At 37.2% G+C, this 19,874-nt stretch overlaps 1 protein-coding gene across 1 annotated transcript in view; it reads right to left on the bottom strand.

Annotated features, from left to right (window-relative positions):
- The window catches only part of NIPAL2 (NIPA like domain containing 2), an 86,492-nt gene that overhangs the window by 36,904 nt on the left and 29,714 nt on the right, over positions 1-19,874 (bottom strand). The window contains exon 4 of the mRNA XM_063080134.1: positions 5,880-5,939. Within this exon, the coding sequence (XP_062936204.1) occupies positions 5,880-5,939 (60 nt within the window). The remainder of the gene's footprint in view (positions 1-5,879; positions 5,940-19,874) is intronic.

Here is a 19,874-nt window from a genome sequence, read left to right as displayed (position 1 = left end):
ATGGAGCAGCCATGCTTCTGTGGGCAAGCTGCAGGTAGGAGTCAATGTCAGAACTCTGGACATTACCCATGATACAGGGATGTGGCCCCATCCTCTACCCTCACGTCCAAACCTGCACCAAATACATTTCCTCATCAAATACAACTCAAGTCACTTAAAAATCTACAGTGGTCTGGTGGGAGTTTCAGATCTAGCTTAATACAATACACAAATATTAATAAAATATCTACCTATAAACTTGCCATATGTGCAAAACAGGTAAACAAGCTTATCCCTGCTCTTTACTGTACTTAGACTGGGTATACTGAGAGGGCATATGCCAAGGGAGTGTAATCATTTTTTGAAGGTGATGTTCTTAAAATTATTGATTTCATAGATGAGTATGGCTGAATGAAAGTTATATTATTTTTAGCATCATACTAAATGTGATGATAATAATAACTATAATAGTAATAGCTAATACTTATAAGCACAATTCTAAATGCTTTATACCTAATTTAATCCTTACAACAAACCTGTGAAAAATGATTATACTATTGTGTTATTATACTATTGCAACATACACTATATATGTTATATAGTATATAATATAGGATATGCATAATATATAATGCATACTCTTAAACTATTGCTATCCACATTTTGAAAATGAAAAAATTGAGTCACAGAGGGAATAACTATCATGCCTAGGATTTTCCAGCTAATCAGAGGAGAGCTTGGACTGGAACCTAGGTAGTCTATTTTCTTAACTATTACATTCTACCACTTACATGCATTAAGGATCAGGGCTGCTGCAGGGACAGCTCAGGGCTGTCATTCACATTGTGATCTACGTAGGTAAGTGGTACCCCCAGGAGCTGTACAGAGCACAACCTGAGGCTGAATACAGCATCTCTACTGGGGATAGAAGAAATTGATTCCTCCTGGCTGAGGTCCCTGGAGTCCCTGACTGGTCTCCGGTAATTTCTGGTCCTAAGGTTTCTTTAGAAGAGCATTCCTAAACTGGTGTTCCCTGGAACCAGTTTCATAAGATGAATGCTCCACCAGAAAAGATCCCAAGTAAAATATATTTGGGAAGAAGTGATTTAACAAACTTAAATAGTTCTTTTAGTGGAAGACCTCTCAGGTCCTCTCATGTATTAGTATTCATTGTGACTCTCCTAGAGGAGGATATGGTTGTCATAGTTTGTAAAGGTATTTGATCATTCACATTGCCCTGAAGTGGTGTTTTGGGGAAATTTTAACACTTTGAGAAATACTTGATATTTAACTGCATACAGCTGTGAGAATGCAGCCTTTGTTTCAGGAGGCTACTAGTCTTCTGTTGCAAAAGTCTTCTACAGATTCCTGTAGACTGAGAATAAAGTACATAAATAGAGGAAAGACACCCTAGAATTAGGCTCCTTCTGATGCTTCTGTTCACTGGCACCTCTAACATGCCAAGATCCTCCCCAATGTAAGCCTTGGACTGCAAGATCTACATGCATAGTTCTTCCTCAACTGATATCCTGTTTCCCAGACAACTTTTCCCCTTAACTAAACCTGGAATCTTGAATTTTGTCCCCACTCTTCTGCTGAATGCCAAATAGTGTTAACTGCCCATTTTCTGGCTTCTAGAATCTGGCTTGACCTGACTTCTGGGAGAGTTTTTTAATATTCAGCTAATCTGACTCCAACCAAGACTGATTCTTTTGGTCCCTGCGATATGTCTCCTGATCAATGGGAGTCCAGCTATTGCTTTTGTGGGGTACCAGGAGTCACAGAATGAATTGGACTCCTTAACACCAAACCATTTGGGAACACCCTCCCATCACAGAGTCTCTCCAGATTCCTCAGGCTTATGGTAACTAAACTTTAAAAAAGCCCTAAACTGGGAAGTCTCAATAATGTGGTGAATCCAAATAATACTGTGGACCGACCATCAGAAAGGCTCCCATTCTTGAGGCAGCTCTAGAACCAAAATAGGCACTCTGTCATCTCAACTAGAAATAATGGTTTGGGGCTAGATTAGCATCCTAGATACCGGCCCCAAACCAAGCTGACCTCTGGTGTGGGAGAATGAAGGAAGGAGATGGTCTTCATCTCACTATTAATCTCTTGATATTCTATCCAGGGAAACCCTTTATAGGTGACTTGAAGTAATCAAGTTACTGGTCTCTGGAGAGTGCTGATGAGTTGACTATAATTTTTATTTCTATGATGACACTATTTGGCTTAAATCAACTAGGATCTCACGGATGATTAGATTCAGTATTTTCGATGACTAAGAAAGTAGAGGAAAATACTGATTGAAGGGGAGAGAAATCTGGTGCTTTTTTACAGGAAAAATAATCATTAAAACAATTTAAAATTGTTAATCCACTAAGAATCAGGGAACAGTCCAAAGCCTGTCATTGAGTTAATAATAGTTGGTGATTCCTTTCAGACACAGCTTTTGTGAGGTCATTTTTTGAGACTAGTGCTGAAATGCTTCGTAGCCACAGAGCAACATTTGGCAATAAATTAGTTCAGCTTGTTTCCACATGGCCCCAAATCTTCATTTGTTCCATCATAAAAACAAATTTTCATTTGCTCGAAGCAGGGAAAAAGAAATGATTTCCCTTTACACATTTTAACGATTTAATTTTTAGAATGCTCATATGTTAATCTTTAAAAAAGATTTTCCCTGTTTGTTTTTAGTCCCTGTAAAGAAAAAAATGGATTTTTTGCTTTTAACAGAAAGACCTAAATTTTCTCAAGGCAAGAGCAATAAAGGCCCAAAGAAAATACTTATGACTTAACATCATATTACTGAGTGAGGTTGAGAAAAAGGCCTTCCCTGAACTTCTCTAAGTATGAAGTAGCTTATTACATCTTAGATAATGATAATCATATACTACTCATTGGAGACAAGGGTATGGAATAAGTGACTATATCCTGTTTTATTCCTCTGACACTAGGTTAAAGGCAAGAATTGATCACTTTGAACTATGGTATGAAACAAATGTAACTTATCATTTATATAGCCCTACTCAAAAAGCATTAAGTTAGGAACGAAAAAACAAAAGCCCAACCAGAGTTGTGGGAAATGTTACCTGGATTACTAAAGTTTGCAAAAATATTCTAATCAAGGTGTCCTCTGACTAACTAGTAGAGTGGTGGTGGGTGGTGGTGGTGGTAGTATTAACAATGATAATAATGGCTTACATTATTGAGCATTTATGTGATAGGCCCTGTCCCATGAGTTTTACATATGAATTCATTTAATCCTGTGAGGTAGGTAACATTATCTTCATTTTAAAGATAAGGAAATTGAGGCTTAAAGAGCTTACTTATGTGACTTTGCAAAGGTCACATGGCTCTTTTATACTAAAGATTCACCCTAAACTATCATGCTATAGCTATATCAGGTTGCCATTATTAGAATACAGGTCCACCACTTCCTAATTATATGACCTTGAGCAAGCTATTTAACCTTTATAAGTATCAGATTTTGCTTCTGTAAATGGGTTATTCCTATATTTAAGTGAGATAATCCATGTAAAACACTTAACATAGTACCTGGCAAGAGTAAATATTTAATAAATGTTAGTCATTACTAAAATGTGAGAAATTAGCAAAGAATCCTTCAGAATTATTAGAGATTTTATTTTGTTAGTCTGTTTGATGGGTGTGCGTGTGTTTCCCATCCCTTACGTTACATTTTTAGTATTACCTCTTGGAAATGAAGGTGATCACAGAAATTATGACAATTATATTGACAGAGTATTACATTTCTCAAAGTGCTTTTATATGAATTATCCAATCTGAGGCTCAAAACAGCCATATATTTGCCAGCAAACTGAGGCTTACAGAAGTTAAGCAATACTAGGTTGGCCACACAGTTGACAGCAGAAGCTGAATCCAGATTTGAAGACATGAGAGTGAGTTGAATTTATATCCTTTAATGTTGATGGAGTTTGTTGCTTCTAGTTATGTTTAGTTGATCTTGGGTTTTCTTTCTTTTTTTGATCTTTGGTGTTCTAGACATATAATCAAATCATCTGCACATATAGAAATTTCTTCCTTTTCCATAGTTATGACTTTCATTTATGTTTTCCTAATCCTTATAGGCAGCAGTTGTAAAACAGTATTAAATAAAAATGTATCTTACCATTTTGCACCTTTGTTAACATTTCTTCTGTTATTCCCTCCTCCAAATCCTTGAATATGGCCTATGCTTGTCCTATCTAGCTGTTAGAACTGATTTAAACGTGACGCCTGCTTTAAAAATTTCTCTTGGACCTTCCCAGCTAATCTCCTTTTATTTTAAACCAATGGTTCTCAGCTGGGGTGATTTTGCCCCCAAGGGGACATTTGGCAATGTCTGGAGACATTTTTGGTTGTCATAACTTGGGTGGAGGGTGCTAGAGGCGTCTAGTGGGTAAAGGCCAAGAGAGATGCTGACCACCCTACAATGCATAGGACAGCCCCCTACAATGAAGAATTATCTGTTCCAAAATGCCAGTTGTGCTGAGGTTCAGAAACACTGCTCTTAAACTAAGGGCTCAGGACATTACGATACATATTAATTTTCTACTAAAGTATTTTTCTAAAAAAGTATTTATGCATATATTTTATCATGGACTATAAATTATCAGAGGGCAGGGATTCTGTCTTAATTATATTTTTGTCATTAGTAGTAAAGATCAAGAAAATCTCCCTTTATATCCATCTGTATTATTTCATTAAATAATTTAACCATTAGTCAATCATTAACTAGAAAAGATGACAGATAAATGGATTTAAAGTTTCCTTAAGAAACATTATGTATGGATAAATGAGAAAAATAATGTAGAAACTAATTTTTTAATTTATAAAACTCAGGCTTTGGTCATTCTTATTTCTGATTCCATATAACTTCCCCCAGTGATTCCATAAACCACAATATATAAAAGAAGGTATAGAAAAATAATACGTTGGAAAAGATACAATTCACATATGAATGCATTTAGAAGAACATTTTAACCATGAAAAATCTGACAATGTTGACTAAAAACTCTGCTAGAAGAATCAAACCAAGGAAGAAAAGAAAAAGTGAAAACACTTTCAAGACATTAGGCTCAAGGGAAACATGACCAGGGAAAACAAATGCTCAACATACCAACACTGGTGTCACATTCAGAGCTCAAATTAAAAAAAAAAAAAGATCTCCCTCGAAGAGGGTATGCACTGTTTTATCTGAAGTGACTAAAGTATCTGTATTCATTATGATATGTCAGCAGCAATTCAAACAGGATTATGACAAGGAAGAAAATATGAATCTCTATAATTCCTCTCACCAATAATATTTCCAACAAGAGCTAGGAGATACAATGAATAAATGATGGCTTTGCTATATAGTAGAAACCTTTCTTACACTCAGGAAGGCTACTGTTATTTTTCACTAATAACTGTATTTCCAAATACAATTTTGGAAAGCAACGTCTTGTGTTACTTTTGTAAAGAGCTAAATACAAATAAGGTAGTTAGTTGGCACATCTAATTTTTTTGCAGTTTTCATTTTTATGAAGTACTTTCATGTAACAAGATAACAAATAAGTCCTTTGAAGTGAAATAGTCTATTAGGCAACACAGATGTTTTCACTGAATTTCATTATGTTCATAAAAATTTCATAATATTAATATTATAAAATAATAATTTGCTATGGCCAATAGCACGAGCAGTGGTCACAATGAGAATGGAAGTATTTCACACAAGAGTAGGCAGCTTGAAGACAGAATAACATTTAACTCTAAATAAGATTTACAACCATTTCAGTAATCTGTTCCCAGTTTTAAAGCCTGTATTTTTTATGGATAGTATTATTTATTTCCTGATCAAGCAATGCTATAATTACATGAATTAAATAATTACTTACCTAGCAAATCTGAGGCTCTCAAATTTTCTTTCAGAAATATAACAGAAATAATGGCACTGCCTATAAAGAAAATGGTCATTAGTGGTAGTTCAATATAAAAACATATTTTATTATGCAATGCTATAATAAGGAAGTTAAGCAATTTGTGTCTTATGCCTGAATAGCTGTGTCCTGATCAGAGACACACAAAAGGTAAAAATGACTTCTTCCTGCTTATGGTTTAAGATATATGGAAACTGGCCTGTTTACAATGGGCTTAGGACAGTGCTTGGGATAGTGGCTGATATACAGTGAGGCCTTAATAAAGGCTTACTGAATGGCTAAACAAATGAAGGAAAGGAAGAAAGAACAAAGGCAGAAAAAGCAAGAAGGGCGTGAAAGGCAAGAAAATATAGAAGGGAAGGAAAAAAAGAAAGATGGAAAGACTTTAAATATGTCCCAAACTGAAGCTCATTATTTCCCAGCATCTCCTCCTATAATCCCTGTTCCAATGATGCCTCTACCCACTTACTAACACCAGCATCCGGGATTCTTCCTAGTCTCCCTCTCCTGCATACTCCACATCCAACGGCTACTGGGTCTAAGTCTACATCTCACTATCTCTCAAGTCCACTCCCTCCTCTTCCTTCCTACTGTCATTGCCCCAGCTCTGGCCAGCTTCTCCTCTGGCTTAGACCATTATAATAGCTTGACCTCCCATTTCTCCCCTTTCCACCACTGAAGTAATCTTCCTAAAATGTAATCTAGGGTATAGTCACTGAGCTCAGCTAGTTAGAGCACAACCTTGTAACATCAAGGTCAAAGGTTCGAGTCCCCATACCAGCCAGCCGCCGAAACAAAAAAATGCAAATCTAATGTAAATCCACAGCCTTAAAATCTCTTAATGGCTTCTTGTCATCTGTAGGACAAAGGCCACACTACTGAGCATGACATTCAAAGACAGCCATGATTTTGCTCCTTCCACTTTCCTCACATTTGTCCTTATCTCTTTTATATTCTATGCAACCTCCTTACCGAAATAAACATAATTTCCAGAACCCATCATGTAGTTTCATGCTCAGTGGCTTTTACACGTGCAACTCTGCCCCTATGCATGCGGCCAACTCTAGACCTCTGGATTGCTCCAAGCCAAGATGACACTCCAACCTTAGGCTGTGATTACCCCTACATGTAGCTGTTTCATTACACCTAAGATTTATTTGTCTGTCCTCCCCCAAAAGACTATCAGTTCCTTTTTGTCTGAGATATGTATTCTTATTCTCCTAAGATCTCCAGTGTGTAGCTAGCACATAAAAGGTGTTCAGTAAATGCTCACCAAATGAAATGAGAGTATTTGTGGGATCTCAACCCTATAGCTATTGACCCTCACGATTTTTTAGACCCTCTTTCCCCTTACTGATGCTACTGAACTCTCTCTCCTGTAGCTGAGCCATGGCCTGCTGCTATGGCCTCAGGCATGAGGGGTAAGTTAAACCTCTTTGGGTTTTTCTTATGGGGCCATTCTTCTATGAGTACAGCATGGGAAAATCCAAAATTGCAGTACTACAAAAAGATATGCAACATAATTTGTATTTAAAATTTTTAACACAAATTATCAGCTGGATTTTTTTAAAGTAAAAATATAGGAAAGAAAAATTATCATGAAGTGATATCATCATCTAGAGAAAACCATAGTTAGAATTTTTTTTTTATTTCCCTTTTGTTGAGATCAAACTATAATATGAAATTTCTTTTCTCAGTTTCCTCAGCTATCATATTACAATTTGCCATGTAATTAAGAATTCTCGGGCTGGCCTGTCAGCTCAGATGGTTAGAGCGCAGTTTTATAACAGCAAGGTCAAGGGTTCGAATCCCCAGCTGCCAAAAAGAATTCTTCACACACATAGTTTTAATGTCTGTATAATAATCCATTAAATAGATGCTGCAGTTAAATTTGGATATGACTATGTCTAGTATTCTGGCAATTTATTTAAAACAAAATAACAAATCCACACCAGAAACCTTCATCCAAGATAAACTGGGATCCTCGTACTTTTTTTTCCTGTTTATCTTTCAACTTAGCTCTTTCTTATTTGAGTTGATCTTTGTCCTTGCAAACTTTTCCTGGGCACGTTATTTACAGGAATGAAAGTTTCACACAGATTAAACAGAATGTGGGAAATGTTCAACAAACGTGTTTCATTTGATGGTATGGCTTTAAAACATTAAACCAAGATTTTCTGTTGATAAACTAATGTATGGATATATAACCCAATAAATTAAGAACTGAGTCTGGGACAGGTATAAAAATGTATGAAAATTTTCTGTTTCAGATTTGGATCAAAGTAATTTCACATGTTAGAGCATTAGAAAAGGTATAAAAACCAAGACCCCCACTCCCGCATCATTGACTTCCTGTTTAATTAGGTAAGGAATGTTTCCAAGCAGAGTGAGGTAGATTAGTAAATAAAAATAGGCAAAGTAGCACTGCACTAACACATACCAAATGCATTCCATTATGACAATCCTTGAGATGACTATTTCAACAGCAAAGGATTCCAATAAGAAAAGAGACATTGCTTACATAGATGAGGAAATCTTATAGCAGTAGGAGACTTAGAGGTAATCTACTCCAGGCCCTAAAACTATAATTGGGAAACTGAGGTCCAAACAGGTTGTTTGTCTATTCACTGATCCATCCATCTAACAAACATTTATATTACAACAGAGCTGGAACTGGCATCCATATTTCTTTATTCCTAGTCCAGAGATTTTTCTAGTACATTACACTCCATTGCCTCCCTGGAAGTAAGAAAAGACATCATTTTCCTTCTCTTCCTGTTGCTAAGCCATAGTTGCATAAATAAGTTTACTGTCAGAAGGAAGAGGGTAAAATGTTATGTGGGAAATGATTTCATTGCTAAAAGCAAAAAGGACATAATCGATAACAAAAACCTTGACATATCCTACATGTACCAAATTATATCAACTGCTATAAAATAATTATCAGAGTTTTATGAAACATAAATGTTACCCTTTCTTTCTGAAAGAATTTAGAAGTCTAGTGTACTTCCTTACTCATCCAATGATACTTTTATGTTTTAAGAGAACATAAGATTTCCTGCAAGATTTTTAGATAAAAGAATAAGAAGGTTTTTAGTTTTACTTACCTAGTAAAGAAAGTAATAAAAAAGAACATTCTATTAAGATACATTTACTTGTAACTCATTTATTTTGCAAACCCTGGTAAAATGAGAGCTGTTCTAAGCAAAAAGACAATATCTGAGCAACAGCTAATAACATGACTTTTAAGTAGAGTAGTAAATTTTTTAAATAAAAAAAAAATCCCAATAAACAGAAGTATTTCCATATATCTTTGCAATCAGAGGTCTACCAAACTCTACCCTCTCTAGTAGTTGCTATAACAATAACCATTTCCTAATAGACAGCTAGAAAAGGGGGAAAACTATTACACACTTATTCCTACAGTAAAATTTAATATTCAAAAATAGGGCCGCCTCACCTGCATCCAGGCAAGCAATGGAGCACGCCTGGGGTCCTGAGATGGGGGTCATGGGCCACTGCTCCTGCCCGCAAGAACATCTTAGAATGTATTTATTAGCCATTTGTGTTTCTTGGGGGTGTGTGATTTGTGTGCTCATGTCCTTCACCAAATTTCTGTTAAGATTTTTCTAACTCATTTTTAAGCAGTTTTTATGCATTAAGGATGTCAGTCATTGTGTGTTAAGTTTGTTCCTTATCAATTGACTTTTAAATTCAATTTGTGATGTTTTCTTTCGTTTGTATGTTGAGAAAATAATTTTCTATCTAAACATTAAATTTAAAAAAGGAAGAATCTGAATATTTTCTCATTAATATGTAAATTGAAATAGATGTAAAACATTAAAAAATTAAAATTTCCATATTTTAAAAAAAAGAGCATTTCAAGATTGATAACATAAAAAGCACTAAAACAGAACACATCTATAAATTAAACAGATTTGTACTAGGTATGATTAAACTATAGTTATTACTGGGTATTTACTTTGCATTCACAGTTTTGTGTGCATTTTTGATTTGAGGCATGTTTGGACAGAGGCTCGTGAATACTTTCCCATTCTGACCACTGAAGACAACTGGTCTATGCAGAGAGTGCTCACTGGTCTTGATGCTTAATTAATACATACCTTTTCGGGGGGAAATATAACATAGGAGTAAGGAAAACCAGGAGAAAGAAGCATGCTCTCCTAGGCACTCAATAGTGTCAGAAGGTTAATAAATTGTGCCTCCATTCGGATAGGCTATTTTCCCAAGCAAAACTCACCACCCACAGCCAATGAACTGTTATTCTTGGCAAGTGGGAAATGTTTACAAAATCTGACACCCTTTCCCCCCAAGCTTATCAACAATTGATGGTGGATGATGCTACTGCAGCTGCCCAAAGAATCATCTTTTCTTGGGCCCTATATATAAAATCTGTGAAAGGGGGCCTTCCTTATTTGAGCTGAGCTGTCTTCAAGTCATTCTTGTCTTATTATGTAAGGAAATGCTCAGTTGGAAAGGATGAGGCTGATTCATGAGGGTGCTGTGAGGTGGAATATGGACAGGAATTAGCTAAAAAGATGTCCTTGCTCTTTTATTACTCAAAATGTCACTCCAGGTGAAAAGTAGGAGGTCCTATTGAAGAACTGTTGGGACCACAAAGCTACCTACGATGGCAAGGTGCCGGGCTGAGAGGGGACAACAACTGGGTGCTGGCTTAGCTCGGTCAGAACCGGCGATGAAATATGGCCCAAGATAATGCATTATCCTCTGGGTTTTATTTCCTCAGCCAGTGAGATGAAGTGCATGTGCTTCATGGTTTCTAATTAATTTCCCCTCCCAAACATGTGAATACTAGTTATTCAAAATAAGAGAGCACAGACTAAGCTGTGTCCTTTCTATTTTCCTAAGTGGCTTGCAGTATTTGAGTGAAAGGTAAGGGGTGGATCCTCTATTTTCCAAGATGTCTGTGGTCTGTGTGTGCAGGTGTGACTGAAAGCACCAAGATTTGACACACCACCCTTTGCTTACTTAGTGACAATATGTTTATAATCAGCTATACTCACCAGTAGGGAGAGAAACCCAACTCCAATGAACAAACAAATGGTCAGGAATACAAATAGTTCACAAATGAGAGTAGACAAACACATAGGGAAAAGTCCAAATTCACTGGTAATAAAAGAAAGACAATTTAAAGACAGGTGCTATTTTCCACACACAATTTTAAGGCTGAGTGTTGATAAGAAGAAGTGAATTCAGTACTCCGCCACATTGCTAATGTCATTGTAAATTGATATAATCTTTTTGAAGAGTGATTTCACAACATCTATCAAGAGCATTAAACTATTCAAATTACTTTGACTTAGTAATTCCACATCTGGGAATCTATTCTAAGGAAGTATTCCAAAAACTGGAAAGAGTCTCAAATCTAAAGGTGTTCATTGCAGTATTATTTTTTGTAGTGGAAAATTGGAACAATTTAAACGTTCAACAATAATAGAATATTATGCAGTCAATAAAATTATGATGGAAAAATACATAGTGATATTGAAAATGTTTATGCTGGAATGTTAAAAAGACAAAGTTGGGCCGACCCCGTGGCGCACTCGGGAGAGTGCAGCGCTGGCAGCACAGCAGTGCTCCCACCGCAGGTTCGGATCCTATATAAGGATGGCCGGTGCGCTTGCTGGCTGAGGGCTGTGAGGCCGGTCACAAAAATGACAAAAAATAAATAAATAAATAAATAAATAAATAAATAAAAAGACAAAGTTATATTTAGTCAATGATTATCATATGAAAATGTATAGCCAATAATGGTGGCTAAATACTCTACTAAGAGTTTGCCATGGAATAGTTAACTCCTTCTATTCTCCTAACATCCCTATGAGATCAGTGGTGTTATACTCATTTTACAGATGAGAAATGAGGCTCAGAGAGGTTAAGTTTATTATACAGTGTCACACAGTGACTCCAGAGCCTGGCACTGGATCACATGACCAAAATGCATTTTTTAAAAAAAGGTGAAAGGTAATTAACTATGGGTACAAAATAAATTTTAGTGATTTATTGCACAGCATGGTGACCATAGTTAATAATAATGTATGGTGTATATTTCAAAATTGCTGAAAGAGTAGATTTTAAACATTCTTAGCACACACACAAAAAAGTGAGGTGACGGATATGTTAATTAGCTTGATTTAATCTTTCTACAGTGTATACATATATCAAAACATTACATTGTACCCCATGTATATATACAATTACTATTTGTCAATTAGAAATAAAATAAAAAGGTACTATGAGGGTACTTCAAAAAGTTAGTTGAAAAATGGAATTAAAAGATAATATGAATCTTTCTGTGAATTTTGAAGACCCTGTGTATACCAAAATCCATACAGTGGTTCTGTGGGAGTTGTGTGGGAAACAAAAGACAGGAGGAATGCTATCCATAAGGGGAAAGGACATAAAGCTTTTTCTAGTATTTTCTCTGGTGCAAAATAGTGCTTCCGTTGGCAGTTTGTTAATGTATTCACTTGGCCCTGAAGTTCTAATGCTTTATGGTCAGGAAGAATCTCACTTACCATTATAATGAATTGACTCCTATTGATGAGTCATCTAGTCTCCTTTTGGCCATTAAGTGTCACTCAGTTTAGCAATCAGAATGGAGATTTCTTCTGGTCAAGGTTATCATAAGGAAATCTACACATGGGCCTTCTGATTCAGATTTTCAGATGAAAATAGATAAAATAAAGGCCAAGCAAGTTGCTTCAGCCAAACCAAGTCTAGGTGAGAGGAAAGTGCCATTCCCGGAGGAAGGTATGTGTCCTGGTGCAGAGCTCCTCATGCTTCCTCATTTATTTAGGAATCAACTCAGAGTTTATCCTTCATTCACTTCCTCTCTGACATCACTCAGTTTAGGAGACACAGCTCTAGATTGCTGTTATTGTGGAAGAGTTATTTAGCTTAAAGTGGTCAAGTGTTGATGCTCTAAGATCCATAGCAGGCCACACGAGAGAAAAAACCAACTATAAGTTAATCTGGTGCATGAGAGTTCAAAAAGATTATACAAACTTTCTTCGGGTTTTTTTCTGTAGTAGTGACTAATGGGGATTAGTAAATGAGAAGTTAAGCACCAAATTTCTGTATGTTAGCAACTACACTCAAGAGCAGATTTTTACATGTTGGTTTAGATCTTTGTGTCTGTAGAGTAATCGACTAATGAGCATCCCTTCTATCAATTTGTAACATTAAGACGTGTCCTTTTTACTTAAAACTCTCTTTCCCACCCAAATAATGATTTTTTGTTAAAGGTTTAAGAGTGCAGAAGAGAGTTCAAGTTTAAATATGTGTGGTATGGCTACTTTTAAATGCTTTTGTTCACTTTTATTTATTTTTCTTTTTTTACCCTTTGTTACCACTTTTTAAAGACAGATTCAACTGAAAGTTAAAACAATCAATTAATTATATTTAACTGTGATTATGGAAATAATATTCTTATCTGATTCATTTGGGAAGAAAAAACCTTTGGTTTATAGGTTACAAACTCAAATTCCGATAGGGGCCAGTTAGGTAATCCTCTAAAGAGGAAAAAATAATGAAGGGTGATGGGCTGTGGAGGTGAGGAGGGTGGGCTTTGGAGATGAGGGGGTGAGGTGTGGAGATGAGGGGCATGGGCTGGGGTGATGAGGTGAGTGGGCTGGGGTGATGAGGGGGGTGGGCTGGGGTGATGACGGGGGTGGGCTGGGGTGATGAGGGGGGTGAGGTGTGGAGGTGAGGGGGGGTGAGGTGTGGAGGTGAGGGGGGGTGAGGTGTGGAGATGAGGGGCATGGGCTGGGGTGATGAGGTGAGTGGGCTGGGGTGATGAGGTGAGTGGGCTGGGGTGATGAGGGGGGTGGGCTGGGGTGATGAGGGGGGTGAGGTGTGGAGATGAGGGGGGTGAGGTGTGGAGGTGAGGGGGGGTGAGGTGTGGAGATGAGGGGGGGTGAGGTGTGGAGATGAGGGGGGTGAGGTGTGGAGATGAGGGGGGTGAGGTGTGGAGATGAGGCAGGTGGGCTGTGGAGATGAGGCGGGTGGGCTGGGATGATGAGGCGGGTGGGCTGGGGTGATGAGGGTCCATGGGGCCATGGTGTAGTGCACAAGATCAGTGAAAGGTGGCAGTCATGATTCAGCTCTAACCAGCTGCAATTCCAGTGTTACAAAATCTGATTAAGACAAAAGTCCAGATTTTTGTGTGATGTGTTCTAACTTTTAAACGTGGGAAATGAATTTGTATCCTTTAAAAGCATCTTTCAGGTCACTGGTTTGTAAACTCTATCTAGTCAGGAAGTGAACATTTCATCAGTTTTCATTTCCTGGACATTCAATTTATTGTATAACTCTAGGAACTGAGGAGAAACGTTAGAGTATATGTTTATAATACAGGAAAGTAGAAGACAAAATAGTAAAGAAAACTCTCTTTTATAAAAATAAAGGAGCCCATGATATGATAAGAACATATTTATATAATAATGTTACAAACAGAACCTCACATGTAAATATCTGGCTTGTGGTTTCTGACCATGTATGATGGCCACTTTATTGTACTGCTAAAAAGCAAACCACAAAAACACTTTCGTGCCAGTCACAATCAAGCTTCAAACATGTGCACACACTGAGTGTGCTCACAGGCTCGATCAACTCTAACCATACTGAGGTATGGCTCCATAATTATCATTCCCATTAACTGTAGGATTTTAGGGAAAAAAGTATGACAATTACAATGTACTCCATGGAGTTAGGATCTGAAGATTTGAGGATGTAACAGTCTGAAAAATGTCTCCTTACAAAGAGAAAAGTTGTTCCACCTTTCATGTTAGCAGCAAGAAAAGTCAAGTAATTCATGTTGATGAAAAAAATTGTTATTGTCATTTACTGAAGATAATGAAGACATAATCATTGTTCAGAGGCAATCTGCATAATTTCAAATGAGGAAATTTACCTGGATTAGAACAATAATCCTTTCTGTTCTATATTTTTCTTGGCATGCACTAATGATTAAACCTGAAAAGACTCCAAAAAAAAGTAAAAATACTACCACTGACAAGATTAATTCTGTATTATAAATTTAATAGCACATTATATAACCATTAGCAATTTCTGTAGAAATACTTTGTGGAGTTCTCAAAAAATAAGGATGGGTGGACAAGATGTTTCAAATAAAGTTTTTAGGTTTCAGGAAAACTTTATGCTGAGAATGTATGAGCAGACATAAAATTAAAACTTCAGAGCTAAAGCAGACAGCTCAGCAAGCCACTGAGAAAAGGGATGTTTTCTTCATATCTCGAACATTAAAATAATTATCCATGTGAAGTGCCACTATCACAAGCATCCCATGAGGTTTTAGACTTCCAACAACTTTGTCCAGGCTGGCAGTAAGCACACTGCTCCAAAGGACAGAGAGAATTTGTGGCACCTAGGTTTGTGTAACCCTACAGGTCACTTGCTCATTGGTCTCTTTGTGTTTCCTTTCATTTGTTTCTAATAAAAATCTTGGATACTAAAGTCTCTGCTTGACATGACTTCTTTGGAATTCCAAAAGGCCTCACCAGGGCTTTTTGGCTATGCTATGACCAACATCTAATGGATTACAGATACATTTCGGCTTACAGCTTCATAACAGCAATACACAGAAATACACAAAACAACATATATTCCACATCATGAGTTTCAATTTGAGCAAAAGCCAGCATATTAGGGAAAATTAGAGATGGAAAAGGCTTATCAGTCCTATGTCTCATTCTCTCCTCATTTTCTCAGTGCACTTAGCTCTCCAACTTTAACCCAAATTAGCCAACAACAGGGTCACTACTTCTCTTAGGAAATCATTCTAGTGCCAAAGAGACTTTGCTGCTATTAATTTTGTCTTTCCATACAAAATTCCAAGTGTTTAATTTCATGTAATTCATTCTAAATTCAATCTACTTATAACTCACTTCTATTCAACGGGGCAATGATTAAGCACCACACTCTAACCAACTGAGCTAACCGCCCAGCCCCAATTAAGTAAGGTAGCAAGTTTCTGTGTCTCATACAGCACTTGGCATAATGGATGCTTGTTCAATATTAGTTTCTTACCTTTACTGTTTCTGACCTTTACAAGAGTACTTCAAAAAGTTCATGGAAAAATAGAAGTAAAGATAATATGAATATTTCCATGAACTTTTTGAAGATCCCTCATATTGCCTGAATTTAACTTGGAAAAAGGTGATATATTCTCTGAACTCTTTTCTAATCTACTTTAAACCAATATTCTCAGAGGCATAGAACTGAAAAATGTCATTGGTGCTTCCCTTGTTTTGTTTCTTGCTCCTTGCCCTTCCAACTGCCTTGCCACCCCCTAGGCAGGCAAATTTTATACTGAGTGAGGTCTACCACGAATCTCTTTAATTCCATGTGGCTTCAATGCTTTGGATTGTTGATAAATTCATTATTTTTAATAGTCTCTAAATGCTTAGGCATAGCATAGATCATAGTCATGGGGATAAATAGAAAAAGGAAAACATTAAATGTAAGGCCAAACTTTGTAGAGGCACAAATGTTCTAACTCAACCCCCAAAGGACAGGCTTATGAACCTTTAAGTATTCACAAGAGTGAATATTCACAAGTTTCTTGCAATGAAATGTCTAAACCATTGTGCTTCATCAGGAATTGAAATATTATTATTATTATTATTATTCTTAGGAATTGAAGTCTTTTAAGCAAATGTTTTTCCCTTTTAACACCACAGAACAGCACATCCTATGCTCATCTTATCAAAATTCAAATTCAAACCAATTCTACAGGCTGTATTACATCATTTCCCTGTGCCATGCTCTCCCGGAGAACGCAGATGACAAGCAATGAGTCACACACAGTTGCCAGTCTCCTGGGTCTCAGTGGCATGGCGAGGACCGACACTGAACAGCTCCTTGCAAGCATGATGAGCACTGCCAAATGGGAAGTATGGGTAGGGCCGCTGTGTGGTTGGACAGGCTGCACAGGTCGTGCAGCACGCAAAGACTCCACATATGAGGGGGCACCACCCACGTCACGACCTTGTCCATTTGTATATTTCTCAGGAGAATTTCCTGGCAGATGGCATCAGAGTGTCCTCTTCTAATAAAGTCAATGTATTACAGCCATTTGCAGACAGACTAGAGATAAAGTGTCTTAAGAAAGGGCCGACTTTTTGTGAATTAGATAAAGTATCTTCAGAAAGATACTTTTTGTGAATTAGAAAATTCACACAATGGAACCACATAGAGGGGAAGAGGGCCCAGATAGGGCGCAAAGGGGGCAGAGAATAAGTCTGTTTAGCTTAGTCTAGAAGCCAGAAAAGGTCCCTTGAGGAAGAGGGTTTACCTGAGACAAGAATTAGCAATAGCTTAAAATTTTATTACAAACTCCACAGAGTATCCAACTTATTTCTTTTTACTGGATTTCTGGTATAATAAATCATTTCCAGAAAACACATTCTCAAATTGTGGTTAGATATGAAAGAAATCTGTCATTCGGCCTCCTGTAGTTAATTAGCAAGTGAGTAAAAGTGCAACGAAGCCAGAGCAAGAAGATGGAAAACAGCACACACATCTAGACTGCCATGCTTTTCCCTTGACAAACTCTTGTGTCTGCTTTTTAAAATGTGTTTTGTCTTGGTAGGCTATTTGGAAATTCTGGTATTTTCCAAAATGTTTTGGTAGGGAATATGTGGAGGAGTTGAAGGATAATTGCTGCTTAATGGCTGAACAAATGAACTGTGAGGATCCTACCTTTCTGCTCCCTGCAAACTAACCACCGCAGGGGTAAGCACACAAAAAAGCATTTACTGAACTGATTCATCCATTTCAGAGAATTTAACCATCAGCCATATTTGGAGGTCAAAGGGGTAAACCCCATTATAAAGAATAATATACTGTTTCTATGTAATAATAATTATAAATCAGTGACAACAGCTAGTGTTATTGTTATGTCACATACTGAACCGTGTATCCAAACTGTTCTTAGGTGCTTGTGTGTACTCAGTTCTTCCCCATGACAATCTCTGAGATAGGAACTATTTTTATTCCCATTTTACAGATTACAGATCTGAGGCATTAATTGGTTTTAATAACTTGTCTGAGGTCACAGAGCTTGCCAATGGCAGACCTGAGATTTGTGTCCCTAGAGCTTGTACTCGTGATCATTCTACTGCTCTGGTTTATTGGGGTGAGTATCCAGCTTAGGCTCTAGATGAAACTGAAAACCATTAATTAAGCTTTCTTAAATAATAGCAAAACAAATGCAAACCAACATCTAGGATTCACCACACTGCTAGTATAACTAAAATAGCATTTTAGTCGGAAAAAGCTTTTGGGCCTATTACTCATTGAGAAAGACTGTCAGTGAGAACAGTAAGGTAAAATTAAAAGACAACACAAGGATACAAAGGCTCTGACTCTCTCAAAAAAGCTGGGGCCAGGCCTGGGCATTCAGATCTACCTGTGTACTACGATTATTCCCCATTGCATAATCTCCACTGCTAGGCATAGGCAGGTTATTTAGGTGGAGTCTCCAGCATGATGTGACTGCTTGTGAACATTGTCTTAAGCATTCCCTAAAGGGTTTTCTGCAGAACTGTTGTCCCTTGAGATGCTTCATCTAAAAGACCCTGTTGTTAATAGGTTTTGGAAACCTGGACTACTGCATCTGCCTCTGAAAGATTCACAATGTTCCCCAGGCTGGTCACAGGGCCCCAAGAAGCTAATGAAACCTGTATGACTTTTTAAATCCCAAATTGCAGAAATCTGTTTGATTATGGAATTCTTTGTTTCTTAGAATACCTATGAATTCACCTGTGAAACTAATGTTTGAGAAATGCTTCCTGAGGGTCAGCATGTCGGTGACGAACAGGACACATAGACACAGAGAAAGAGAGGATATAAAGGAAGACGGTTCAAGGGAGAAAACATGTGTCAGCAAATTGAAATCCCCATAATGCTTACTAGAGTGCTTCTTATATACTAGCCCTAAAAAACATGTATCTTTTCAACTGAAGTGTGTGTTTGGATTATATAAGATAAAATAGCATGGGTGACATATTAGCAATTTTATGTTTATTGAGACTAGCATACATGTTTAGCCACACAGCATCTCCTTATGTCTGGAAAGGAAAAAGCGAACACAGTGTGTTTGTATCAACCAGACCACCGAAGGAGAGGGAGGAAGCTGGTAGACTTAAGGGACTTAAGACGTGTAAGAGCTGAAACTATTTTAAGTGTTCTGGATTTTAATAGTCTTTATTTTATTTTATTTTTTGAAAAGCAACAAATGACAAGAAAAATCGGAAAAGAATATATAATTTCCCATGCAACACTGTAGTTATATATATATTTTTTTAATTCAAGAAGAGGTTTGATTTATTTCATAAAGCTCCCAAGAAATAATAGGAAATGAAAGTTCTAATTTAGAAAAGCGTGGATACTATTCTGCCTCATCTGTAGACACAGCCATAAGATACCTCTGTTTTGAAAATACTTTCCCTTTTGCTTCAAGTTCTCTAGAGTTTCTAGAATCTTTATAAACAATCTCAGAGTAGCAAGGGGTTGTTCCAGGGAAAATCCTCCATCACCACCTGTCCCTTACCCACACACCACACTACACAATAATCTAAATTCAGCTCAGAAGTGCTGTGGGAATTATTTATGAGCATATATTACTGTTTGCAGAGGTTGTAAAATAGGAAATGATTTGTACGTGAGGCTAAAAGTTCACTTGTTTGAATCCTTTTAAATGGGCAGAGAGGGAGGTAGCTAAAAAATGTTCTTAAGTTGAAACATGAATTGGTGCTAACAGCACACAAAGAAAAATGATCTGCAGCATAAAAGGCCATCTGTCAAGGCAGTGGGCTCAACGTTTGAAGGTGGATGGACTGGCCTGGCGGGAGACTTGGGGAGAACAGGACACTTTTTCTGAGCGGA

Source organism: Cynocephalus volans, chromosome 15 (genome assembly GCF_027409185.1).
Source record: "Cynocephalus volans isolate mCynVol1 chromosome 15, mCynVol1.pri, whole genome shotgun sequence".
NCBI classification, from domain to species: domain Eukaryota; kingdom Metazoa; phylum Chordata; class Mammalia; order Dermoptera; family Cynocephalidae; genus Cynocephalus; species Cynocephalus volans.
The sequence above is the reverse complement of the archived record's forward strand: the minus strand, read 5'-3'. Positions and strand labels throughout refer to the sequence as shown.